The sequence below is a fragment of the Choloepus didactylus genome, chromosome 10 (genome assembly GCF_015220235.1).
Source record: "Choloepus didactylus isolate mChoDid1 chromosome 10, mChoDid1.pri, whole genome shotgun sequence".
NCBI lineage: Eukaryota > Metazoa > Chordata > Mammalia > Pilosa > Megalonychidae > Choloepus > Choloepus didactylus.
In genome coordinates, this window is record NC_051316.1 from 88,270,012 (window position 1) to 88,288,809 (window position 18,798).

At 54.5% G+C, this 18,798-nt stretch overlaps 2 protein-coding genes across 4 annotated transcripts in view; both read left to right on the forward strand.

Annotated features, from left to right (window-relative positions):
- The first annotated feature begins 784 nt into the window (after nt 1–784).
- Nucleotides 785–10,230, forward strand: GBGT1 (globoside alpha-1,3-N-acetylgalactosaminyltransferase 1 (FORS blood group)). 3 transcript variants are annotated; one of them, XM_037798490.1, is made up of 7 exons: nt 785–893; nt 2,057–2,250; nt 2,774–2,839; nt 5,985–6,035; nt 6,118–6,153; nt 6,912–7,046; nt 7,310–10,230. In XM_037798490.1, the coding sequence occupies exons 2-7, from the start codon at nt 2,180–2,182 to the stop codon at nt 7,992–7,994; spliced, it is 1,044 nt and encodes a 347-aa protein (XP_037654418.1). In that variant the 5' UTR covers nt 785–893; nt 2,057–2,179; the 3' UTR covers nt 7,995–10,230. The 3 variants fall into 3 exon arrangements, with proteins under 3 accessions (XP_037654418.1, XP_037654420.1, XP_037654419.1); XM_037798491.1 differs by lacking the exon at nt 785–893 and adding an exon at nt 901–1,128; XM_037798492.1 differs by lacking the exons at nt 2,057–2,250; nt 2,774–2,839 and having other exon boundaries at nt 875–893.
- A 1,702-nt stretch (nt 10,231–11,932) lies between these two features.
- The window catches only part of RALGDS (ral guanine nucleotide dissociation stimulator), a 49,000-nt gene continuing 42,134 nt past the window's right edge, over nt 11,933–18,798 (forward strand). Inside the window, exon 1 of the mRNA XM_037798488.1 lies at nt 11,933–12,653. Within this exon, the coding sequence (XP_037654416.1) occupies nt 12,636–12,653 (18 nt within the window). The 5' untranslated portion in view covers nt 11,933–12,635. The remainder of the gene's footprint in view (nt 12,654–18,798) is intronic.

Sequence of the window (18,798 nt, forward strand, 5' to 3'; positions counted from 1 at the left end):
CAGATCTGGGCTTGCAACTTCAAGCTGCATTGTGACTTTGAGTAAACCCAGAAGCTCTCTGAGCCTCACTGATGTTGCTTATTTCTTTGTTTTTATCTTCCAAGGCTGTTTCTCTTTCCCTGGTTTCTTTCATACCCACCCATGATAATGTCCCCTCCTTTCTTTACCAGTCGGGCCCCTTCCTTTTCTCCCCTTTGTTCTTTCCCCTCGCTCCCAGGGGCCTCTGCTTCTGAGGCCCTTCACCTCCTGTACTTGCCTCCTGGTGAGATGTAAGAGGGTCCTTCTTGAAGCTCCCGGGGGTCCCTGGGGTAAACCGGAGCGGCTTTTTGTGGAAGAGTGAATGCTACCCGACGGGTCCTTGGAGGAAAGTAAAGCCAATCCCATTTTACAAGGGAAGACAGGGGAGGCTCAGGGAGATTCCGGGAACATTCCGTGGTCCCCCAGGCAGGCAGAGGTCTCCAGGCTCGGAAGCCCTCAGCACTGAGGAACAACCCTAAATGAGAAAGTGCGTGAGACATCCAGCACGTTCCTTCCTGTGACAACTGAGATGCTCTTTCTAAAAACGTTCATTTTAGAACCGTTCCTCTCATTTCTCTACTCCCAGCCCTCCCCCAGGTCCCAGATCCGCTGCGCCTGAGGCCGCGCCCCCATGGCAAGCACAGGGTAGAACCCAGCGCGGGTTTGGGCGCTCAGATCCCAGGGGGCCGGAGGCAGCCGCGGAGCGGGCGGGGCTCGGTGATTCCCGTCTCATTCGCGGTCCCGCCAGGCTCCGCCCACCGCCGTGGAGGAAGGAACGCCCCGCAGCCGCCCTGCGCCGGGCTCAGGCCATCGCTGCTCGGCCCCCGGGGAAGGTGCTGGGGCCTGGGCGAACAGAGTCCGGCCCGCCGCTAGGGGTGAGTTTGCCACCCTCAGGGACAGTCGTGGTCCCCCTGCCCCACCCTGCCCATACCGCGCGGGGCCGAGGAGGAGCGCCCAGAGCCCGGAGCCCGCACAGGCGGGCGGAAGTCGAGGTGCGCGTCTTGGCTCCGGGTTCCTGGTTCCGGGCGCTTGGCTGGAGCGGCGGAGCTCGCGCTGGGCTCTGCGTCCGCGGGAGCTGCCCCGGCGGCTTGGGCCCCGCGGGAGACCCTGGTTCGTGGAGCGGAAGGACGGGGTAGGGGCTGGAAGGACACTGTGCCTGGTGGTCCGAAATGGAAAACTGAGGCCCTCAGAGGGAGGGAGGGGAGCCTTGCTAGAGGCCCCTGAATGTGCAAGGGCCAAACCCGAGTATCCCGGCCCAGGCATCTTTCTCTGACCTCAGTTCAACAGCCCCAGAATTCCTGGGGGTCCCTCGGGTCCCACAGGCTGCTACTTGCGCCAAACATTAAAGCGGTTCCCGCAGGTCAGCCTCAGTGCATCTTGTTACCCCTCCTCCCGCAGCCTTTAATCGAGGAGGGCCGAGGCTGGGATGGGGGGGGGGGGGGGGACGGCAGAAAGCGATTTGTCCAATGTCACCGAGCCCGAGAGAGCTGAGGCCTGTTCCCGCAAAGCCCAGTTCCCGCGTCCGGGAGGAGGGCGCAGCTGCCGCTATCACCCTTCTCGGGAATCCCGGCCACCCTTTCCTGTGAGCTTCCGCCTACTTGGGCTGTGGTGTGTCCCCCCGTGCGGGGCTTCGGGGCTTGGTTTCTGGTAACCTCACCATTGTCCCCAGAGAATCCTCCAAGCCCCGCCCAAGTGCTCCCCCCCTCTCGCTGCTGTCCCACCCCTTTCCGTGACTGTCCTCTGCTTTCCTCGGTGGAAGGAGGACCGAGGGGGACCTGGGAGCGAAGACTGGGTCCCCGCCTCCGCCGAATTGGCCTGCAGTGGGCCATGGGTCTCTTCCAAGAGACCCATGAATGCTGAGCTATTTTTACAGTCTGACTCCCAGAGCTGCCAGAGCTCAGACTCGGGGGCAGCTGCAGGAGGAGAGACCTGGAATCCACATTCCCTCGCTGGGATGGCCCAGGGGAGGGCCAGGCAGCTGGGGTGGCACTGGCGGGTTTGGACCTCTGTTCTTGGGATAAGGAACATTCCTTTGCAGGAGGTGTTCAGGCAGCGGCAAAGGTGCAGGCTCAGAGGCTGACAGCCTCGGGGTGGAGAAGCTGGTCTGCCCAGGCCCAGGGGTCCCGCCAGTGCCCAGGCTCTGCTCACCCAGTTCCCAGCCATGCGGTGCGGGAGACTGGGTCTGGGCTTGGGGTTCTGCCTGCTGGCAGGCGTGGGCCTCTGTATCCTGTGGTGAGTACACCCCTTGGAGTCCCCTTCCCCTGCCAACTCCAGGGCTCCTCTCTCTCCCATTTCAATCCCCAAACGTTGACTCCTTCTTGGGATTCCAAGGTCCCACCCACCTTGCCTGGCTCACCTGCCCCCCCAACCCAGCCCCAGCCAGATTGAACTAGTTTCTGCTTTTGAATTTTGCCCTGTGTTTTCCTCTGTGAAGCTCCTGGGGCAGCCCTTCTTGGGGCTCCCACAGCCCCTGTGTGACTTGCCCGTGCCCATCCCACCTCTTCTGTTTGTGCCCTGGGCCTGGCATCAAGTACATGCCCTGAGTGAGTGAATGAAGGACTGGATACTAGGCCCTATGGTGCACACAGGGAATACCAGGAGGCTTTGCCAGTTTTTGAGGTCAGCCAGACCCAAGGGATAAAGGGGGACCCCCAGATGTACTTTTTGGGGCCCTCACTCCCACTGATTTGTGCTAAGTGGGGTTTTTAAACTCTGGGGCAGGGAGTCAAGTTAACAGATGTTTTTCCTTTCCCAGGATGTATGTTGAGAACCTACTTCCGGTCTCCTATGTCCCCTATTACCTCCCCTGCCCAGAGATCTTGTAAGTATGGGGATCGGAGAATTGGGAGCCCTGCAGACTGCCTAGAGTGGAGACAGAAGAGTTTTTAAGGTCGTTTTGTCTGTGGGTTCTTGTATCCCAAGCTCATGGTTCTGATAATGTGTTTAAGTAGTCTGTGTGCTGCCAGGCAGCGCTCATAGTTTGACCTTGGCATAACTCTGAGTCTCACTTCTGCATTTGTAAAATGGGGTAGTAGAGGAGGTGTGCCTTCTGGTCACTGTGAAGATGGCGAGAGATGATGTGTGCAAATGGCCTGGTGTGGCGCCTGGCACCTGGTAGATGCTTGGTAAACAGAGCTTTTAGGGCTTTTACCATTTTGCTCAATTTTGTGTGCTGTGTGTATTTAAGGAATAAATTGACATGTGACCATGTAATGAATTTGACGTTTTGATAGTAAGAGCGAAAAATAGGTTGGGGCAGTCAAAGAGGCATGTGGCCCCGTGGTCTTTGTTTCCCATGATAGCTAAAGGATAAAGTTAAAAATCTGAATTATAGACTACTAATTAACAATGAGACATGCGTTATTACTATAAACACAGAATATAGTAAAATAGGAAGCTGGAAAACAGAACAGATGAAAGAAAGAAAAAAATCTGTCAGAGTTCAACCACTCTGAGTTACACTTCAATTCCTAAATTCATTGTTGAGCTGCTTGTTTGCCTTACTTTTTAATTGAGTGGATCATACATTTACATGGTTTGGAAAGCAGAATGACTGCCTGCTGCTCCAAATAGTTGTGATCATACTGTTTTTGCAATTTTTATGTTGTATTCCCAAAATTGACTTATATTTTGGTGTGTGTTCATACTTTTCATTTTATTCCTCCCAGGGGCTGGTCATAATTCTTGAACCCCACCACCACCTGCAGGGCATTTAGTTTGTTTCCAGTTCCCCACCGCTATAAATTTGATTGTGATGGGCAGCTTTGGGTATAAAGCTTTCTCCATTTTAAAGATCATTTCATTCTGATATGTTCATTTGCTGAGTCAGAGGATGTGAAGAGGTTCTTGATCCATCTCATCAGATTGCTTTCTCAAAGTACATAGCACATCCCACTCTCACACATGCATCCCTCCACCAGGAGTGCCCCTCAGAATGGAACTGCCCCTGTATTGCACTTGGACCAGTGCCTGGGAGTACTCGATGATCTCATGAAAAACACAAACCAAACACCATGCTGATTTGAGAGACAGGAAATGGTATCGCTTTGAGCTCCATTTCTTTGAATGCTAGCAAGGCCCTCATTTCCCTTCATGTTTTCCCATAAACTGAAGTTCGCTTCTGTGATGTGCAAGCTCAACCACCTTCTCTCCCTGATCTGTTTATGGGTTCTCAATTGTCACCGTTGGCCTAGCATATTTGCTAGTTTTTTGTTGTTGTTTTTTGCTTTCCAGTTCATTTGTTTTTTATTCTAATGGATTTTTTTAATAGATTGAAGTTTAAACTCTTTAATGCAGCTGGAGTGTGTGGGCTTTTGGGGAGCTAAGTGCTAGAAGGGTATAGTGCTGGACTTGCTGATACCAGCGTCCCAGGGCCATTTCCCTTCTCACTTCTCTCCACCTCTTTTGGGGTCCCAGAGAGCAGGGGCTCAAAATGTACTTGCTTGGGTGAAGTAGTAGGGCAGGGAGCTGGTTTGATGAATTGACTTTAGAGCAATTGTTGGTTCAAGAGTACAAACTAAAGAAGGTGGGAAAACTCAAGGAGGCTTAAGCCATCTCATCTGTTTAGCTTCCTAGGTCTGCCATCACAAAAGACCACAAACTGGGTGGCTTAAAACAGCAGTGCTTTATTTTCCCACCGTCTGGAAGCCAAGAGTGAAATGAAGGTGTCGGCAGGGCTGCCCTCCCTCTGAAGCCTCTAGGGGAAGATCCTTGCCTCTTCCAGCTTCTGCTGGTTCCTGGCATTCCTTGTGGCTGCATAACTCATCTCCATCTTCACATGGCTTTCTCTTCTGTTTGTGTCTTCTCCTTTTCTGAGTCTTATAAGGACTCTTGTCATTGAATTTAGAGCCCACCTTGATAATCCAGGATGATCTCATCTCAGATCCTTAACTTAATGACATCTCTGCAAAGACCCTTTTCCCAAATAAGATCAGATTCACAGGTTCCAGGCAGTTAGGATGTGGACATATCTTTTTAGGAACCACCATTCAATCCGTTATACCACCATATATGACATATTGAAAATTAGCAAATGAATTGAAGATAACTGTCTGATCAGGTGGCCTGATCCTTAGGGACCCCTGCTTTGGGACCCTCGACCTCAGGCGTCTTCTGGGCTGGCACTGCTCACTGAATGATTGAGCAGACCTTTCCCCTCTCAGGCCTCAGTTCCCCCACTGTGGAATGGCTATATGCAGAAGGGTTTATTGTCCCTGTTTTAAGGATAAAGGAACTAAAGCTGAGGAGGCAAAGGTCTGGACCCAGGTCCCTCAGCCAGTTGATAGCAGAGCCAGGGGCAAGCCCAGGCCTCTTGTCCCTGCAGCCCTGGCCCCCTCCTTCCTCAGGGACCCACTTCCTCTGTGTTCAGTCTGACGTTTACTGAAGTGAGAGGAGGCTGACCAGGGCAGTCTGCTTGGCAAGGAGGAGCCAGGAAGCCTGGCTTTCCTGAGCACTTGCTCCATGCTGGGCATGGGTTAAGAGCCCCTGTTACCTAGTTTAATTCTCATAGCAACTCTTGAGTTAAGAATGGTTGTCCCCATTTTACAGACAAGGAAAGGTGAAATCAGGGTAAGGAACTCATTCAAGGTCCCTGGGCTAGAAAGAAGCAGAACTAGGCACCTGGGCTTTTGCAACATCTCAAACCTTCTAGCTAATGCTGGGATCCTACAGATCAGCACAACTGATAAAGCATGCTTTTGAGCCAAATGGTCCTGGGTTCAAATCACAGCCCTGCCACTCACTCTGTCAGTGAGCCTGGACTCATCACTTCACCTGTAGGAGCAGAGTCCCCTCTGCAGATTGGGTAGAACTGGGGTGAAGGTTTGAAAGAGTCTGCATGGAACTTGGGGATGCCTGCCCCACAGGGAGGAGTGGGGGATTAATCTCAGCTACCCTGTTATTCTCCATGCGCTGAATCTCTGTCCCTGGCCCTGCACTTACATTGCTTTTTTTGCTTCTGCTACCAGCAACATGAAGCTGCAGTACAAGGGGGAGAAGCCATTCCAGTCCCTGGCACAGTAAGGACACAATTATTTCCTCCATTTGTGGCCCCTTGGGTGGGGACCATCTCCCCTCACCACTGACTCTTCTTGGTTGCAGGTCACAGTACCCTCAGCCCAAGTTGCTGGAGCAGAGGTAGGTGCCGATTAGGGCTTGGGCACAGAATGGTGAATCCTGGAAGGTGGGAGGATGAGGGTCAGCATAGCTCTGATTTTTAAACTAGAGTGCTGGAGATGGAGATGTCAGGGTAGCCTTGGGATCCAGGGAGTCTGGGACTGTGGCAAGACACAGGTTGGGTGGGAGTTAGAGACTTGGGTGAGCTCCTGTCCCTGCTGTGCCACCAGCTGTGTGACCTTTGATAGGTTACCAAACTGCTCTGAACTTTTTCTGTTCAAGGTAGATAATGAATGGTACCTACCTCATAAGGGGCCAGGGTCCCGGCTGGGAGGAAGCTTGGTAAATGTGCAGCATTGTGCTGGCCACGTAGTAGGTGCTCAATTGCCTGTTAAGGATAACATTAGCATTGCTAGGGCCCTTTTTGATAACCCCCATTTATTAAGCACTTAACCAGGCACATGAAACCTACATGCATTGTCATTTCATCCTTGTGCGGAGGCCACAAGGTGATAAGAACTCATATTTGCTGAGCACCACAGGGTGCTAAGCTCCTCTAGACACTGTCTGTGCATTAACTTCTGGTCCTCCCAGCCTCGCTAGGAGTAGCTCTTATTACCCCCACTTTCCATATGAGGAAACTGAGGCCCTGAGACAAGGATAAAGTTGGCCCAGGATGCACAGATGGTGGGAGGCAGAGCCAGCTGAGACTTGGGCTTTCCAGGGACAGGGACCCACGGGGGGTGGGTCTCAATCCTCCTGGCCTCTCCTGCTGCCAGGCCCACGGAGCTGCTAACGCTCACACCCTGGTTGGCACCGATTGTCTCAGAGGGAACCTTCAACCCGGAGCTTCTGCAGCACATGTATCAGCCGCTGAACCTGACCATTGGGCTCACAGTGTTTGCTGTTGGGAAGTGAGTCTTGGGCAGTTAGTGGGGGGGGTGGGTTTCCTCCTGAGTCACAGAAGCTTATAGACAGACTTGGACACGGGTCCCAGCTGGGGACCATGGAGGCTCTGAACCAGGTGCTAAGCAGGTGGGAAGGTAGAGAGTGTGATGGGGATGGGGGTGGGGGGCTTTCTGGAGGAGAGGGGCTTGGCATGGTATCAGCACATAGTGGGTACCCAGTTAGGGTCCTGATATGGGATGGCGGATATTAACAGGGTTGTTATGACCAGGTACACCTGCTTCGTCCAGCGCTTTCTGGAGTCTGCCGAGGAGTTCTTCATGCAGGGTTACCAAGTGCACTACTACATCTTCACCGATAACCCTGTGGCCATTCCCCACGTCCCCCTGAGCCCCAGCCGGCTCCTCAGTATCATCCCCATCCAGGGTTACTCTCATTGGGAGGAGATCTCCACACGCAGGATGGAGACTATCAGCCAGCACATTGCCACGAGGGCACACCGGGAAGTGGACTACCTCTTCTGCCTTGATGTGGACATGGTGTTCCGGAACCCCTGGGGCGCTGAGACCTTGGGGGACTTGGTGGCTGCCATTCATCCTGGCTACTATGCTGTGTCCCGCCAGCAGTTCCCCTACGAGCGCAGGCATGTTTCCACTGCCTTTGTGGCAGACAGCGAGGGGGACTTCTATTATGGTGGGGCGGTATTTGGAGGTCGCGTGGCCAGTGTGTACGAGTTTACCAGGGGCTGCCACATGGCCATCCTAGCAGACAAGGCCAATGGCATCATGGCAGCCTGGCAGGAAGAGAGCCACCTGAACCGCCGTTTCATCTCACACAAGCCCTCCAAGGTGCTGTCTCCCGAGTATATCTGGGATGATAAGAAACCTCAGCCTCCCAGCCTGAAGCTGATCCGCTTTTCCACACTGGATAAAGATACCTATTGGTTGAGGAGCTGACAGCAAAGCAGGGGCTGCCATGTGCTGGTACCCAAAAAACTACAGCCCAGTTAGCCCAGCAGTGCCAAATTGCACCAGTGCCTCACTTCTCTGAGCCTTAGGTGGGGACCAGCCCTGCCCTGCCATCCTCTCAGTGTGTCAGGAGAATCCAACCAGGAAATGAATGTGAACAGGCCTTTGTAAACTGTAGAGGGTGGTGCACACAAGAGGAGAACACCAAGGCCACAAAGAAATGAGGCACAAGTATGGTTGGGCAGAAGGAGGGAAGACTAGAGGTTAAAGCAGACCTCCCAGAGCAGAGGTGTCTTCAGGGTGCAAGCTGCAGAGTTTAGGGGCAGTCTCCAGCCCTAATCAAAGTGTCTGAAATTCTACCTCGCTTCCTCTTTTTGCTGAACATTGCCCTTAAAGTTGCACTTCTAACACCCTAGTATGAAAGGCATCCTGACCCCTTTCTCTGGCTGGAGGCATCCAGAGAACTGGGAGGCATCCAAGCCCCATGTGGCCAGTTCCTCACAACCCAGAGCTTCTGCAGCCCCTGTATCAGCTGCTAAACCTGACCACCCGGCTCACAGTGTTCGCTGTTGGGAAGTGAGTCTTGGGCAGTTGGTGGAGTGGTTCTTTCTGAGTCACAGACACTCAACAGACAGGACTTGGACATGGGTCTCATTTGGGGACCATGCAGGCTCTGAACCAGGTGCTGGAAAGTAGCCTGTGAAATAGGCAAGGTCCAGGCTTTCTCTGGTTTCAAGTCCCACCTGTACCCAATGGCGAGCCGTACTCCCTAACACTAGCCACTGCTTCTGTTTGGGGGTCTTGGGCAGATAATCCCCCTATCATCTGTAATAAAGGTGGCATGCGTTAGGACCCTAATCACGGCTTTGTCTACCTCACATTTGATTGTCCGCTCTGCCAGGGTCTGAAGACACAGGCAGCCTGGATTTCAAATGCAGTGAACTTGCAGTGGGGATGAGGGTACAGTTATTCCAGAAAACCTGGACTAAAGCCACTATGGCAACAGTCAGTAGGATTTAGTTCCAGTTGCCCCTAGGGGACTGGATGAAGTAAGAACATGATGACTATCTATACTCTCAACTGAGTAAAACAGCAGAACCCATTAGCTGGAGAGCCCCGCAGGCTTTTATCTGGTTTGTGGCTCCAAATAGTGGTGAGTGCCCAGGATTAGCGAAGGTGGGCAAGGGGCCTCATCAGCCTGGAAACGGATTTCAGGGGCCCATGGTGGTTCTTTCTGCCTGGCAGACTTCAGGGCTTGGGGGACAGCACTCCTGGGGACAGGATCATTGCTGGAAGGGGAAGGTGGAGGGTGGTGTTTCCATGCTGTGTCCACACTGGGACTGGCAGGTGCCCACCCACCCACCTGTCTACCCTTGGTGAAGCTGGGGTCTAGTCCTGAGCCCACCTTTCCCTGTAACCTGTTGTTTAGCCAGTAAGTGGGGACACACGTCAAATGTGTGGACAGATGGAGTGACCAGTGTGGGGATAGCCTGGCCTGGAGGGGAGGGGAGTCGGGGAAAGGACCTGGGGTCCTTTCTGAGTAGAGGGGCAAGGAGAGGGCATTGATTCATGTATCTGCAGCTGGGGAGAAACTTCTAGGGCTGTCTGGGCCTTCCCTGGGAGATGGAGTGGCCTGCGATATAGGGACTTGTAGAAACTGTGGGACCTACCTTTAAGGAGCTTCCAGTATGAAGCAGGGAGAGGCTCCTGGATGTGGAGAACAGGGAAGGCCTCTGGAGGAGGGGGCCCTGGCAGCAACCACCTCCCTCCCAGCTAGACTTCGGGCCCAGACATGTTAAGCTCAGTGGGTTCAGCCTATTCCAGATGCAGCAGATGGGACCTTCTCAGACTTGGCCCAAGCCCCCAGGAACTAATCCCTCCCCAAGGTGTGGCCCTCAGACATTTGTTGAGTGAATGATGGAACTCAGCTGGAACCAAACCAGGATCCAGGTCTCTTTCCAGAAGGGAGCTGAGGGGCTGGGGCAAGAGCTGCTCTGTGTATGGGAAGAAGGGCCTGGAGGTGGGGTTGGGGGTCTGACATTGCAGAGGGAGGCAGTGGTGGGTGTGCCTAGGGGCGGAGTCCAGCCCCTGCCCAGACAGGATCAGTCTGAGCTTGGTGTAACTGCAACACCAATCTTATCTGGACAGATCAAAGTTTTGTGGCCTCTGAAGCTTTTAAACTTTGGAAAGTACCTCTTTAAGAATACAAAATTTAAAATACAAATGCCTGCAGTCTCCTTTGCAATGGGGGCCCCTGCATGCTAATCTTCAGGTCCTTCCTCCGTGGTCAACCACCTCCTTCCCCTCACCTTACAGTCCAGTATCACCCATGGCCTAGGGGGACTGGTCTGGCATGCCTGTGCTCATGCTGCACCCCCAGTCAGGCCTGCTCCTCCCACCATGCCTGTTCCACCACATGCACAATTCCCAGTGACTCACGACTGCTGTCAACTCCTCCAGGAAGCCTGTCTTGATTTGTGCTCCCCTCAGGAGTGGGTGCCTTTCTGTGTTCCCATAAGCCCTCCTCCTCATCTTGTGTCAGCGTTTACCATGTTGTCATACCCAACTCCACCCCTCCCCAGCTGTAAGCTCCCCAAGAGGGCATGGACAGTGTCATACCCTCACCCATGGTGTCTGACACCCAGAAGGCACTCCATAAGTATCTGTTGGATGACTAACTGTGAGGCAGCTGGGGAAAAAAAAAAGAAAAAAAAAAAAAAAAAAAAAAGGCTTAGGAGTCTTGCCCAGCACCAGTTCTGAGCTGTAGGACATGAGGCAGTTCACTCCACCCCTCTGTGCCCCAGGGGTGAGGATTAAAGGACATTACGGCTGGGTCCTCTGGGCATCAAGGCTTCTTGAACAATTATTTTGATAAGTAGGCAGCTCTGGGCCTTCCCTCCCTGGGAGGAGGGGCAGTCAGCCACCATAGCACCCACACTGTACAAAGGAGGATACTGAGGCAAGTCTGCTTATCCATGGCTGGTTCTCAGGATCTATGCTTGGCTGGGGGTGGACAACATGCCCTCTAAGCTACCTGCATCTCTGAGATGCTGAGGCTCTCACAAGACAACCTGGATCATGTCCCCCTGTTTGACCCCCAACCTTCATGACCCCCAACTCCTTTGCCTGGCATGCAGAACCCTGTGTCACCTAGTCCAGATGCCTTCCCAGCCTCCCCAGACCCTGCACCCCAGCATCCTAGAACCTTCTTCACCCTGGGACCAGGCCAAGCCCTTGCCCACCTTGGAGCCCCCTCCCTTCATTGCTCTTCTCCGTAACCCACCCATCCATGTTGCACTCGCCTTCAAGGCTGGGCTCAGATACCACACCTCAGGGCTTTTGTGGAAAGCACAGCCTTTGGAGTGAGACTGACCTGGGTTCAAACCCACAGGTGGTCCACATCATAGCCCTGCAGCAGACAGGCTAATGCTGTGGCTTCTCAGAGCTTCAGTTTCCTCCATTGCAAAATGGGGTCAGCGACTGACCACATGAGGATGTGTTTTGGGCACCTAAAGAGCTTGGCCCTTAGGAGGTCTGCCTGGCCTAGGGAGCACGCTTCACAGGGCTCTGAGGATCAGCAGAAGTAAGGTTAACAGGTGAGAGCAGCCATTCTGAATCCTACGTTTGGGGACCTTGAATGTTGTTGCAGGGTTGTCTATAAAATCGTGTGATATCACTGAGTGCCCAGGAGGGACTCCCTAACAGTAACTGCCCCCCAGTGCTCACTCAGCTCCAGTGGTCCAGCCTACCTCCACGCTAGGCTTCCTTCCTGCCCCTCTCACGCCAGCCTGGGCTCAGCTACAGAGGCTGGCCCTCAGATTCTCTGGCCCTCTCCCCTGCCCGGACTCGATGGCCTCTGTCTGCATCCAAGTCTGCCCCGACCCCAGCCCCTGCAGGTGGCATCCAGAGACCAGGGCGGCGAGGTGGGGGAGGAGGAAAATTCGGTGGCTCGGGCTTCTCCAGGCCGTCCACGCCCACCCAGCCCAGCTCCCGGGGACTCCCCACTGGCTGTGTGGGGCGTGGCCCCGGAGCCCCAGGTGGCTGGCGGGCACTGAGAGGGCAGCCGCGGGGGGCAGGGGAATTCCGTGGGATTGGCCAGCGCGGGCGGTGCGGTGCGCGTGCGCGCACAGTGAGGCGGGGCTCCAGTCCACGTACTGCCCGCGGGCCCGTAAGGACCGCGTAGGCGCGCCCGCCTGTGGCCACGAGGCCTGGTTGCCCCACCCGCGGTGGCCACTAGGGTCTACCTGCGTCGGGGAGGCTCGTGCGCGCTGCTCAGGCCGCATCCCGGAGCCCGCGCCGCGAGGCCCGTCTCTAGCACCTGCCAGACGGGCTGGGGCGGGGCCTGGGCGGGGCCGTGGCTCTCCCCGCCCACCCGCGGAGCCCGGGCGGAAGCGAGTGGTGGGGCCCGAGCGGCCTGCTGCGAGGCGCAGACAATGGGATTGGGTCTGCGAACGGTGGCGGCTCAGGCGGCAACGAGGGGCTCTGAGCCCCGGGCCCGGCCAGGGCGGGAGGCCGCGCCATGAGTCCAGCAGCCGGGCGCCCCCCTGCGCCGCGCGCGGGCCGAGGCGAACGGCCGCTGAGAGCCAGGGGCCCCTCCCTTGGGCCGGCGATGAGCTGCGGAGGCTGAGGATGATGGTAGATTACCAGGTAAGTATCTTGCCCAGCCCGGACCGAGCTCTCTGCCGTCGGAGGTAGGGGAAGGACCACATGCTTGGCGCCCGTATTGTGCAGTCGGGAAACTGAAGTCCAGAGAGAGGCAGCTGGCCCCGGGCACATGAATTGGGCAGAGTCCAGAGGATAAGGTAGGGTACCGAGCTCCTACGCCAGGGCTCAGCCCTCTCCCATAGGGTTTGCTTTGGGAATAAGAGCCCCTTAGATCCTGGGAGACTCCTGCGCAGCTCTTTTCCAGGTGAGGCCGTTTTCCTCTGAGCATTCCCACATGCTCACAAGAGTGAGAATACACACACACACACACACACACACACACACACACACACACGCTGATTTCACAGGTGGAGATCGGGGTGGGGTGGTGGTGGTCAGAGGAGGGGCTGAAACCAGAGAAGTGACAAGATAAAAAGAAGAGGCTGGAGGCAGCTCTGCCATGGGGCAGTGGCATCCAGTCTCTTAGCAACATGTCTATGGACCCATCGCGTGGTGGGGGATGACAAGCTGATGGGCAGGGGTATCCCCCAAGGTTTCCAGGGGTCCACCTGGGCCAGGGCCATCCCCATGTCCTCCTCCCCAGGGAGTGGCTACAGGAGAGAAGGTCTCGGTTTCCTCCTCTGTAAATTGGGGTGTTTGGAATGGGTGACCTCAGGGGTTCAGGCATTCCACTGGCACAGAGATGTGTCTTTTGGCCTTGATTCTCTATCAGTGACCCACTGCTGTGCTCGACCTTGTTTTAATTTCCCAAGCAGAGAGAGGCTTGGGGGTCATAGGCTGAGGAATTGGGGTAGAACAGAACATGGCAGTGTGCTAGATCACAAGTCCAGGGTCTGGGGGCAAGATGAGTCCTTGTTGAGGCTCAGGATCTTCATTTGGTGGGACTGGAATCATTGCCTGGCTATTGTGAAGATACTTTATGAGTGATATGGACACCCCAGTGCCAGTGGAGGCAAAGAGGGGGGCCAAGAGAGGCCTCCGAGGTGCCTTGCTCCCCTGGTGGAGCCTGCAGGTCCCGCTCCTTTGCTCCGTTGGGGCCAGAGAGACCCGCTGCCTTGACGACACCGGAACAAAGGTGTGTGTTTTGTTTTGTGGTTTTCCTTCCCGGGGATGCAGTCCTGGCGCTGGTCACCAGGGGGCGGGCAGCCTCTTCTGCCAGTGGTGCCCACTGTCCTTTGCTGGAGCGGCTGGAGCCCCTGCCTCAGACCAAACTTGAACCTCTTATTATTAGCATCCATCTCCACAATCTGAGCTGGTCAGAGGCGGGAAGGGGGGCTCCAAGATTATCTCATTTATTCATTCAGCAATTGTGTCCTGAAAGCTCACGTTTTGTCAGGTGCTGTTTGACCTGTGGGTGTGGCACTGAAAAGAACTTATGTGGCCCTTGCCCACCAGAAGCTCACAGTCTGGAAGGGGAGATGAACAAAAGCATAAAAGCAAATACAAGTGAAAGAAAAGAGCAAGCACTATAGTGAAAACCAAGCAGGGCATCGCGAAGAGGGCTCTGGGACCACTAAGAGGGAGGGTCCAGAAGAACACACTGAGGTGACACTTACGCTGTGACCATAATGATGGGAGGGAGCCAGCCCTGCAGAGGTCTAGGAAGCGGTGCCTGGGAGAAGGCACAATGGGGGCAGAGTCGGAGGCAGAGGGAGCTTGGCCAGAGAGGAGATTAGAAAGGTGGCTGGTGTGGGCGGAACAGGCTTGGGAGGGGAGCAGGAGCCCGGAAGATTGTATTAGTTACCTGTTACTATGTGACAACAACATTGCCCCAAACTTTAGCGGCTTAAAACAACAAACATTCATTATCTCCCAGTTTTCTGTAGATCAGGAATCTAGCACAGCTTCTCTGGGTGCCTCTGCCTCAAGGTCTCTCAGGAGGCTGGGGCTGCATTCTCAACTGAGGCTCAGCTGAGGGATAGGATCTGCTTCAAAACTCATGTGTTATTGACAGGATTCAATTTCTTGTGAGGTGTTGGACGGAGGGCCCTCGTTCCTCTCTACTGACCAGCAGCCTCCCTCACTTTGCCAAGTGGGTCTGTCCAGAGGGCAGTTCATGGCATTGCACCTTGCATCCCAAGAGTGAGAAGAGAGCAAACGAGATGGAAGTCATGGACTTTTTGTAACCATATCTTAGGAGTGGCATCCATCACTTTTACTGTATTCTGTTCGGTAGAAGCAAGTCACTAAGCTGAAGGGAGGGGTTTACTCAAGAATGTGTATATCAGAGGAGGGGATCATTGGTCGCCATCATGGAGGCTGTCCACCACTGACGCCGAGCTGAGGCACTGGGGTCTAATTCTGTATATAATGCAAAGCCATTGAAGGGTTTCATGTCAGAGGTGACAATACCTGACTTTCATTTATTATCAACCCCCTTCCTGGTGCAGACTGGGAAATGAGTTCAAGAGAGGAAGTGACTTTCCCAGGATCACACCACCAGAAACCAGCCCTGTCTTGAGTTGTACTCCATGCTGCTTCTCACCTCTTCTTGTCATTCTTCCATCTCTGTTTGTGCATTAGCTGCACAAGACTTGCCAACAGATTTTATAGGTATTATCTCACATATATCTCTTGATGTTCCTAAGTAATAAGATGCTAGAATGAGACTGGGGAGGCCTTGAGAGGCCCAGTGACTTGTCCATAGTCCTAGAACAGGTTAGAGGGATGATCCAGGTCTGAACCCTGCTCTGTCTCCTCCAAGCTGGGGCCCAGGCTGCACCCAGGCCTTCCCCAGGGACTGTGGGGGAGGACCGTGTTGGCGTCATGTTGTACAGCTATAGCGATGGAATGGGGGAGGAGGGTGAGCATTCAGCAGTCAGAGGGACTTTTGGGGAGGTCTTGTCTGAGGAGGGGGCCTAGGTAGGGGCAGGTGATAGAGCCCAACAAAGTTGGTTGCCAAATAACACCATGTCGTCCCTCCTGGGCATCTCCCAACCTCTCCTTGCGGAGAGGCTTTACCTTTCTGAGCCTGGGAGAGGCCTGGAATATGGAAATGAAATGGTTGGTTGTCCCTATCAGCACCTGGCAGCCCCTGCCTTGGGGCATCCTCCTCACCTGCCCTCACTCTCCCTGATTCGCTCCACCCCAAGTACTGCTGTCCCTTGATTTTTACAAACCTCTGAATATGAAGTGGCAGAGGAGAGAATCTGTTCATTTATTCCATTGGCACATGGATTGTGGGTAGGAGAGGTAAAGAACCTTAACAGTTGGTTCCTGCCTCAGTAATGGGGGTGGGAGGGCAGTAAGGACACTCCTGAAAGCCGCCATGGGATGAGATGGTGTTCAGTTGAGTATTAGCAGAGATGGGGATAGGGCGGAGAATGATTCCTGAAGGAGGTGTTCTGTGGTGTGGGTTGATGTGCGGAGGGCAGGTGTAATGATGAAGATGAAGATGATGATTCAGGGTAGCAGCTATTGAGCACTGCCCTGAGCTCCAGCCTCACTACCTCAGGTTGTTCTCTTCGTCACTGGTTCCTGGGGCTCTCCTTGGGATATTGGATTGCGTACACTTGTCTAGGGTAGCAGAAGTGGGGGTTGGTCTAGTGGGGGTTGTTGGAGTGATTCTCTTTCCAAAGACCAAGTTCCCGGTGCCCACAGGACTAGGGGAGAGCTGTTGGGATCCGAGACTGTCCCAGGGAACTCGGTTCCCAGCTAGGGGTATGGGCTGTGAGTGGAGTCTGGGAGGCATCCAGGCAGGAAGAGCTAGGCTTTCCTTGGTTGTTGTGTTCTGGTGGCAGCACCAAGAGGTGGCACTGTGGCCTCCTTTGTGGACATGCCCCACACTGCATTGAGCACTTACTATGTGCCAGGCAGGCCCTGCTGTTACCACAGGCTTCAGCAGAGGAGAAGAAAGACAAACTATCAGCTTCTAGTTGCAAGGAGAGGAGACCACCCTCAACTGTAAACAGACCAAAGAGCAGTCATTTCAAGAGTGATACATGCTCTGGGTAAAATAAAACAGGGTGGGGCCATGGGATAGTGACTCGGTGGCAACGTTGGATTGCAGCGCAGGAAGCCTCCTAGAGGAGGTGACCTGAACAACAAAGAGGAGCACATGGAGGAATGAAGAGAAAAACATGGGAGAGCGGTAGAGGACACTGGGGAGGCAAGGGCCAGACGCACAGAGGTCAGAAGTTTGCATTTCACTCTTTACCTGGGAACTGAGATGGCTCTTCTCAGTGATTTCAAGGGCCCTTTCAGCTATGATTACACTGTGGTTTCAAAACAACTCTGCCGTTACTGCAGGGCAGACTGTGGGTCCCAGGTCTGGGGGTGGGGGCGGTCACATGAGAGGCAGCTGTAGGGATGGGTGGGCTGTCTGTACAGGTCATAACTTGAGGTGTCCTTTCCCCAAAGAGACTTGCCATGAGAAGCTTGGAGATGCTTGGAGCTCCACCATTGCTATATATTTGGTGGGGTTCAGCCTTGTCCTCTTAGACTTGTCTTTTGATATACAAAGACGAGAGAAGGGGCAGTCTGGAGCTGAAAAGCAGGGACCCCAGGATCCTCTCCTGTGGGGTGGGCTCATGTGAGACATCAGTGAGATGGAACAAAGTGCTTAGTGCGGCTCTGATCTAGGGAACAGTGGCCATTTCTACTGTGGTCCCCTGAGTGCTTCTGAACCCCACGAGGTGCCTTCTGTCCTGAGCTTCTGGGAACAACCCCCTACCTCCATCCCCGCCCCAGGGCCGCTGGTCCTTGATAGCCAGTTCACTGGTTGATTCATACAATAGAGATATATCAAAGGCTACCACGTGTCCGGCCCAGTGCTTTCCCAGGGGGTGGATGAGTCAGTAGAGAAGGAAGGCGGACATCAGGGATGTGAGAGGGCAGCAGGTATTATAGAAAAGGCACTGGGCTGGGAGCCTGGGAACCTGGTTTTCAGTTGTGGTGTGGTTGAGGTGAGTCCCTGTCACCACTCCAGCTTTGGGGCCCTGCTCTGCAGAGTCCCTGTTAGGCCACTCACAAACTTCTGTCCTTGTGCTTGGGGGTGGGGGGCGGGGGGCAAGAGGTGCCTGGTAATGACAATCAGCATGTAGCACCTGCCATGTGCCTGGCCTTGTGCCTGGTGCTCAGCCTCCAATATCTCATCGCATTGCATCTACTCAGCACCCTGTGAGATCGGGACCACTGCCTCCCTCTCTTATGTGTGGGGAAACTGAGGCACTGGAAGCTGACGTGACTCCCACAGCTAGTTAATGGTAGAGGTTGGCAGGAGCACGTTCATGTGTGCAGACAAGCCTGGGAGGAGCTGGGCACGAGTGTTGGGACTGCATTCCTTCAGCGGGTTTCCAATGGGCTGGGCTGGGCTGGGTGGCCCCAAGGTGGAGGTTAAGGGTGAGAGTGAAGATGTAAACAGAACTGATGAGCCCTTTTGTCCTCTCTCTGCCTTAATGAAAGACTTGTACACCAGTCTCTGCATTTTTGGGGTGTTTCTTGGTTTTTGAACCTCAAATATTCTTCTCCCTGACTCTTTCCAGGGAGAGGTGGGGAATAGGGGACTGAGCCCTTAGGGCCGGGCCTGGGTAGGTTCCTGCAGCTGGGGGGGGTGGGGGTGGCAGCTTATGAAACCTCAATGTACCTTCCCAGGGCAGGCCCAAGGTGGCCAAGCCAGGATGAGGGGGTGGAGAGGAAAGGGTCTGGGAAGCTTTGCTGCAGCCTCCTAAAAATGACAATCCCCAGAAGAAGGGAGGGTTCCCATGGCAACCCGGAGTAGTTGCATAGCAACTTCAGGGCCCCCAAAATACTTGCGTGCGGAAGGCTCTGGGACGGTGCTTTCCGATAGCCTATATGTGGACGTTAGCTGCCACATTAGTTCCCCAGACTCCTTGTGGTTGATTCCCCCACCCCCACCCTGCCAGGGCCTAGCATCTGCCACCCCCTAGATCCTTCCTGAGGGAAACCCCAGCCCACTCCTACATTTCCTCTCCCCTCCCCACCACTCCATCCTACCAACCACCTGGCACCGGGCAATCCCCTAGCAATAGAGGCCATTTCCTGGATGCCTGAGTGACACTTTTCAGCAAAATGTCAGAGAATGTGGGGTCAGAGGGTATAGTGGGAGGGGACAGGCATAGTGCCTTGTGCTTCACATCCCTGAACCCTGCAGCCATCATTCCACTCC